Source organism: Nannospalax galili, unplaced genomic scaffold (assembly GCF_000622305.1).
Source record: "Nannospalax galili isolate Female #2095 unplaced genomic scaffold, S.galili_v1.0 scaffold1258, whole genome shotgun sequence".
Lineage (NCBI taxonomy): Eukaryota > Metazoa > Chordata > Mammalia > Rodentia > Spalacidae > Nannospalax > Nannospalax galili.
The window spans coordinates 232,574-240,617 of record NW_008341370.1 but is presented as its reverse complement, the minus strand read 5'-3'; the positions used below and the strand labels follow the sequence as shown (position 1 = coordinate 240,617).

General features: G+C 47.8%; 1 protein-coding gene across 1 annotated transcript in view; it reads left to right on the top strand.

Moving 5' to 3' along the window:
- Positions 1 to 7,107: 7,107 nt before the first annotated feature.
- Positions 7,108 to 8,044, top strand: part of Slc30a2 (solute carrier family 30 member 2) — a 7,342-nt gene continuing 6,405 nt past the window's right edge. The window contains exon 1 of the mRNA XM_029565251.1: positions 7,108 to 7,141. Within this exon, the coding sequence (XP_029421111.1) occupies positions 7,123 to 7,141 (19 nt within the window). The 5' untranslated portion in view covers positions 7,108 to 7,122. The remainder of the gene's footprint in view (positions 7,142 to 8,044) is intronic.

The window sequence follows — 8,044 nt, the reverse complement described above, 5'->3', positions numbered from 1 at the left end:
GCCACAGCCCTTTGCTGTATTCTTTGAATAAAGGAACACATTTCTTGCCTGTTGCAGGTCTGACTTTGACTCTTATTTCTAAACTTTAAACTCTCCTTTTTCTGCTCTCCAAAATCTAACAGCTCCTATCCCCTTGAAATCACCTGGGCATTTTGTCTCTCAGTAATTTATCAGCCAGGATCAGGTATTACAACCTCCTATCTAGTCTCTTATCGGGAAGAGAAGACCATTCAAAATTCTATCCTCAATTCCTTTAAACTCCAGGAAGATGCCAGAAGCTGTATTCCAAGCATTATTTCTGGCCTTTGGGAGGTGGCGGCAGAAGGATCTGAGGTTCTAGGTCATCCTGGACTACACAGTAAATTTGAGGCAAACTTGGACTGCGGGAGCTCTGCCTTAAAATAAACAAAAAGGGACCCAGTGTGGTAACGTACACCTTTAATCCCAGCACTCAGAGGCAGAGGCAGGCAGATCTCTCAAAAAAACAGGGTCAGTGAGATGGCTCACTGGGTAAAAAAGCCTGATAACCTAAATTCCATCTTCTGGGTTCTTGAAAGTTTGCCTCCACGACTTCCACACATGTGCTATGACATGTGCCTCCACTCTGTCTCTCTCTGTTTCTCTCTCTCTCTCATAGTAATTTTTTTCAGGGCAGTAATTGTTCATTGTAAGCGACTAAAGGGATTCTTCCTTTGACACAAAGGGATCACCCTCTCCTTGCAAGCTAGAACACTTAAGGCTAGTGGAAAAAACTTGTTTGTTTTGCTTGCTGAGTATTGAATCCAGGGCCTCACACAGGTGGTCTGGGGAGCTACACCCTCAGTATAAAGGGTTCTTCTTCAACAGGCTTTCTCTCTCTCTCTCCTCTCTCTCTCTCTCTCTCCTCTCTCTCTCTCTCTCTGAGACAGGGTCTCCCTGTAGCCCTAGATAGCCTGGCACTTCCTATGTAGACAAGGCTGACCTCAAACTCACAGAAATCTACCTTCTTCTGCCTCACAAGTGCTGGGATTAAAGGTGTGAGCCACCACGACTTGGTCTCACTCTCTTTTTAAAACTATTTTATTTACTATTTTTATTTTATTTTATGTGTATAAGTCCATTGCCTGCATGTATGTAAGAGCACCCATGCTGTGCAGTGTTCAGGAAAGTCAGAAGAGGGCATCGGATTCCCTGGAACTGGAGTTATGGAACAATTGTTAACCACTATGTGGGTGCTGAGATTTGAACTCAGCAAGAACAGCCAGTGCTCTTAACTGCTGAGCTATCTCTCCAGGCCTTGCTGACATTTTAAATTAAATTTTGGGTTAGTTGAATTCTGTATGTGTGTTAATGGGGACTGAACTAACTTGGATGCTAATCAAGTACTCTATCACTGGTAGACTAATTAAAAGTCAACTTGTCCCATTCTCATGGCCTTGCTTCTGACACCCGAAGTATAAACCACAGAGGCAATTAATTTTGTTTTTATTTTTTTTTTTTTTCGGTCTTTTTGAGACAGGGTCTCCCTGTAGCCCCAGCTGGTCTGGAGCTCGATAAGTAGACCAGGCTGGCCTACTCACAGAGATCCACCTTCCTCTGACTCCTGAGTGCTGGGATTAAAGGTGTGTGCTACCACCCCCAGCTGGGAAGCAATTAATTTGTAGTGGACACCATCAGGGTGTCCACAAATTCAACTCATGCTATTGCCTGGAGGGCTCAGTTCCCAAGAGTATGCTCCTTCTCTTTAGATGCCAAGAATAAGCCCCAGGCTGGGCATGGTGGTATACACCTTTAGTCCCAGTACTCAGGAGGGAGAGGCAGGCGGATCCCTGAGATGAAGGCCAGTGGGGTCTACTTAGCAAGTTCCAGGCCAGCTCCTCCTAGAGCTCCATCAATTTGCTAGAGCAGCTTCCAAAGCTCAGGAAACACTAACTTAACATTTACTACTTCCTCATGAAGGACATTGCAAGGGATAGATGAGGAACACAGGCTTGTGGAAGGGGTGCAGAGCCTCACCAGCTTCCAGGAACCTCCAAGTTTGGTTACCTGAAACTTCCTAAACCCTGCCATTGAATGTCTTCTTTTTTATGGAGACTTCATTGTGTAAACAGGATTAAAGCAAGCACAAACACTATAGAAATGTGATTGGATGAAAAGGGTGAGACCTGATGTTAATAGCTAGGGTGGGGAAAACCCAGCAGAGCCTGTCTGTTCACTTCCCTTCTGAAGCTCAATCATAGCATTCCTTCAACTCAGACCCTTCAGGAATAAGGATGGTCAAATCAGAGAGCTGTTTTTTTGTCTTTTTGAGACAGGGTCTCCCTGCAGTCCCAGCTGGCCTTCAATTCACTATGTAGACCAGGCTGTCCTCAATCTCACAAAGATCCACCTGCCTCTGCCTCCCTAGTGCTATGTAGACCAGACTGGCCTTGAACTCACAGAGATCCGCATGCCTGTACCTCTAGAGTGCTGCGTCTAATGGTGGCAGACACAGAATTTTTTGATGACCTGCTCAAAGACTGGAAGGCGAGGAAAATTAGAATTTCTATGGCCCACCCTAGGGAGGGAAAGACTGGAGGGGATCTGTAGTTCAAGGTTATCCTCAGCTACTAGGTCAGACTAGGTTACTTTAGACCCAGGCTCAAAAACAAAGCAAAACAAAAACAGTCTATGATCTGCCTTAGGAAACAGAAATTCAAATTTCTATGGCCTGCCTTGTGTAGGAATTAATTGAGTAGGGAGACCCTAGTCTTCAATTCATCATCTGAGAGGCTGAGGCAAGAGAATCCCATATTCAAGCCCTGTCTGGGCTACATAGGGTGATCCCGTTTCAAATAAAACAAACTAAATTACATATATTGTAATAGCACATGCGGCATAGTAAATATTGATTTAAAACAAATACACTTGTAAAAAATGTAGCAGCATACAATTTATAAATCTGAATATATTGAGAATTTGTTTTGCATTCAAGAGAAAAGGAGAGTTATCAACATACTTTCACAAATGTTTTTTACCTCAAATAGGTAATAGGACAGAAATCTGATCAGCCTACAGAAATTCCAGTGAATAGCCCTGCCTCCCTCTCATCCAGTTTATATATATAAGACCAGGGATTGAACTCAAGGCATTGTACATAATGGAAAAATATTCTACCACTGAGCTAACATCCAGGCTTTTTCTATTTTGAAACAGGGTTCCACTAAATTGGGACCAGGCTGGTCTCAAACTTGTGATTCTCCTGCCCCAGCCTCCTGAGTAGCTGGGATTACAGGTGTGTGCCACCACACCAGACTCTCCTGCTACTGTTTCAGTCTGACTCATGGATGTTTTAAGTGGGTGCTCGGTGCTAAAATACAAATAGCAAATTCATGTCTGCTCTCAGTTTATAATCTAGTGAGGAGAACAGGTGACCTGGGATATAGGTGGATATCAGGGCTTGGTGGGCACCTCTGGAGGGAGGATTGGCTATCAGGGCTTGGTGGGCACCTCTGGAACAAGGAATTGGACAGAGACACATGGGCAGCAGCAAGCAACATTAGAGAATGTATTTAGGAATGATAGACTTCCAAGGGAGGAAGTGGACCATGGCAGAGAAATCTCAGTAGTTCAAATGGTCCTGCTGGGGCCTGTGCGATGACTCAGTGGGTAAAAACACCTGCTGGTAAGCCTGAGGATCTGAGTTCGATCCCCAGAACCCACATGGTAGAAGGAGAGAACCAACTACCCCAAATTTCTGACCCCCACATACGTACCATGGCACATGCACATACACACACACACATACACACACACACACACACACACACACACACAGAGAATAAAATGTAATTCAGAAAATGGCCCAGTTGTTCAAACAGTTGGGGCTTCTATGTCACATTTGCAGTGAGGGCTTTCTCATACCCAGAGATTCTGCTTCAGTTGGTCTGATGCAGGGACCTGTGACCTCACTTTAATGTTTTCTCCAATACCTTCTCTAGGTAATGCTGACTCTGCTGGCCCTTAGATTACACCTTAAAGAAACCAGGAATTTGGGATGAGTATATTATAGCTTAGTGATAGGACTGCTCAAGCCGGGCGTGGTGGCACATGCTTTAGTCCCAGCACTTGGGAGGCAGAGGCAGGCAGATCTCTGTGAGTTCAAGGCCAACCTGGTCTACATAGGGAGTTCAAGGCCAGCTGGGGCTACAGGGAGACCCTGACTCAAAAATAAATAAATAAATAAATAAATAAATAATAAATAAATAAATAAATAAAAACAGCTCAGTAAGCTAAAGGCCATGGTTGACACCCAACACATGCACACACGCATGCACATGCACTTACAGAGGCAAGTAGTCTGAGATTTTACACCTTCAGAGAATTCAGAGGGGCTAGAAAGGTACACAGTTGGGGACCCAAGCAAGGCAGGTATGCATGGCCACCCTTATTCCTTGTGTTTCGTCTCCAACAATATGACTCCTTCAGGGTGACAGACTGAAATCCCTCCCTGTCCCTACCTAGTATGTTTGCACCTGCCTGCTAAGCCAGCCAAAAGTGGAACCTACAAGAAGACAAACAGGTCATCAGAGCCCCAGGAGAAGAGGGTCCATCTGCCTCTGTCCCCCAAGCAGCTGAATTTCAGGCCTGGGCCACTGGCCCCATACACTTGTTTCTTCTGTATTATTACCCACTCCTCCAACAGAAAGGGCTTTGGGTTGTTTTGTTTTGTGTTTTGAGACTGAGGCTACATGCCTCCTGTATGAAATTGAACATCTGATCCTCCTGGTTTTCTACCTCCAGAGAGTTGGGATTTCAAGCCTAGACCACCACTCCCCGTGCATGTGGTGCTGGTCCAGGGCTGCATGCTAGGCAAGTGCCCTGCCAACTGAGGAGCATTCCCAACACTCACTGCCTTTTCTGTTTTTAAACAGGACCTATGTAACCCAGACCACCTAGCCATAGAGACCCCTCTCTCTCTTCTCTTCCCACCTCCTGACCGAGGATAGAACCCACAGTTTTTCACATGAGAAGTCTACCACTAAGCTACAGCCGTAACTCTGGATTCTGGTTTCTGTGAAGGACCGAAAAATTCAAGATATGGTCCTGAAGACCTTAGGCTGGAGTGACTGAGTAGGGCGGTCACCAATGAGACATTCTTTCTTTTTTTTCCTTTCTTTCCCTCCCTCCCTCCCTTCCTTCTTTCTTTTTGGTTTTTGTTTTGTTTTGAGACAGGGTCTCCCTGTAGTCCCAGCTGACCTGGAGAGAATTCAGAGGGGCTAGAACTCAGAGATCTGCCAGCCTCTGCCTCTGCTGGGATTAAAGCGGAGCACCACCTTGCCCCATCTAGAAGTTGTGTCTAACTAAATAAAGGATACATGCCATGAGTGGTAGCGCATGCCTTTAATCCTGGGACTTGGAAGGCAGAGGCAGTTAGAGGCCAGCCTCATCTACATAGACATTTCCAGGCAGTAGGAGAGTTATACAAAGAGACCCTGTCTCAAATAAACAAACAAACAAAAAAACAAACAAATAAAGGATACATATCAGGGACCAGCATTGGGGGCACTTTGCTGCAGTGTGTTCGATCGTCCCTGATGACATCTTCCTAGAAATACACATAAACCCGGCCACTCCAGATTCTATCCAGAATGCCCTCGGAAGAAGATCTGGCGCCTCATCAATGAGCACCTTGAGTCTGTCCACCTAAAAGTACTGTGGAGGGCACGCCCCCCAGAGGGAGGCAGCCAGGGCAAGAGCACCAGTCCACTGCGCGTCTGTCTTGGAGAAAGGGGAATCTTGTAGGGGTGTTCTCTCTCCTGTAGGAGTCACACCCCTGCCCGCAGGGCGACCAAGTGAATTTCTAGAAACCAAGATCCCAAGAGTTTTCTTTCGAAACAGGGTCTCACTATGTAGCCCAGGCTGGACTGAAACTCACTAATATAGGTCAGGCTGGCCTTGAACTCAAATCCACCAGCCTCAGGACATTTTCGTGAGCCACCGGCGCGGTAAAGAGTGGGTCCAGCCGCCTAACTTAGCAACACCCAGTAGCTCTCCGCAGGTGCTTTAGTTGAGGACAAAGGCCGTTATGCTTTTGGCGGCTCTGCTACCCCAACTCAGGGGACCGGTGTTGGGGGCAGAGCCTCGATTCCCTTTTGCAGCCGGCCACCCTTCCCCCTCCCCGCGGGCTTTTGCACACGACGCGCTGCGAAGCTCTTCACACCGGGTGGAGAGGGGCAGGGATAAAGCCGGCGGGCGCGGGGCGCAGCGGGAACTATCCGGCTTCGGGGCGCACAGAGGGTGATCGCGCCTCTCGCGTCCCGCGTGCAGCTTACCAGGGCGCACACGGCGGTGCGCGGCCGAGAGTGGACCATGGAGAAGCGGCACCTGTTGAACTCCACGCGCAGAGCCACGTAAGTCCATGCCCCAGAGGGAGGGCTGGGAAAACCGGGCGGCATCACGTGCAACTCCGCATTGGCCAGGATGGAGGAGGCTTGATTTGGGATCCCGCCAGCGCGATGGGGTGAGGCCCGGGAAAGAGGAAATTGACTGTGGTCCCGATGATCACCTGTCCCTTCCCTGCTAAGCATTCTGATCCTGATCCCTGCCAGCGAGAGTGGGGGAGTGGGACACAGTCGGATGCCTTGAGTCTTCAGTCCTGCACTTTGACCCCAAGCAGCCCAGCGGTGGAGAGGCCCTGTGCACCCAGGTGCCCTGGGCTGCATTCTGTGCTGACGTCTGAGTCTCAGTAATGCTTTCTCCGCGCTCTACTGCACAGTCTGCCCCTTGACCAGTTCCCAAAGTCTCTCCACCTCTAGGCAAGGTTGCAAGACTCATTTTTTCAACATCCCCTGCAACTTTGACTTCTTACCTCCCAGCACCCACCAGGCACTGCTGAGCTTGGAGTGTTCCTAGCTGTTCTTTGTACAGAGACAGGCTGGGTGTTTCCACCTGACTGTTTCCTCTCCTTCCTCCCTGGCCAGATCATACTTAGGATCTCTGTGGCGAAGTGAAGATGGCTGGATCCCTCAGGTGGACCTGCAAGTAGTGGAGCTGGCTGCTTCTACTGACCATCACTGTCATGCCCAGGACAGTCACCCTGATCTCAAGAGGCAAGGGGCCCGACGCAAGCTCTATGTGGCCTCTGCCATCTGCCTGGTGTTCATGATCGGAGAAGTCCTTGGTAAAGCTGTGTGTGTGAAGTGAAGCTGGTTCAAGGAGAGTCTGAGTACTTCCAATTAGAATAATAGCAATGGTGGCTAGTCCATTTATGAACTCACTGTGTTTAAGCTCCCTCTCTCCACATTATCTCAGTGCTGGGATTACAGGTGTGATTCACCAGGCCCAGCTTTGCATGCAATTTTCACAGCAACTTTGTGCCTAGGTTGCTATTACTCTCGATATTGAAACTGAGGCATGTTAGGTTAGTCACCCACTAAGAGACATACACAACTAGTAGATAAGGGAGGGCCTGAATGCCTATAAAGAGAGCATTGGGTGGGCAAGATGGCTCAAGGTATTTACCACCAAGTCTGAATCTGATTCAATTTTCAAGCCTAAATTTAATCCTCGGATCCCCAGACTCTCATGGTTGGAGAGAACCAACCTTCCAAAATTGTCCTCTAACCTCCATGCACAGCAAATATGTAAATATATCCTGCTTTGTTTGCTGAGACAATGTTTCCCTGTAGCCCCAGCTGACCTGGAACTGACTATGTAGACCAGGCTGGCCTTGATCTCACAGAAATGCCCTACCTCTGCCTCTAGAGTATTTGGGATTAAAGGCATATGTGTCCCCATGCCCTCATTTTTTTTTTTTTTTTCTTGAAACAGGGTCTCTTAACTGACTCAGAACCTGCTATGTAGACCAGACTGATCTCAAACTCACAGAGCTCTGCCTCCCAAGTGCTGGGATTAAAGGTATGCATTACCGTGCCTGGAAGTAAATGTAATTAAAAAAAAAAAAAAATGGCCGGACACCGGGCATGGTGGCACATGCCTTTAATCCCAGCACTCAGGAGGCAGAGGCAGGCGGATCTCTGAGTTTGAGGCCAGCCTGGTCTACATAGCAAGTTTCAGGCCAGCC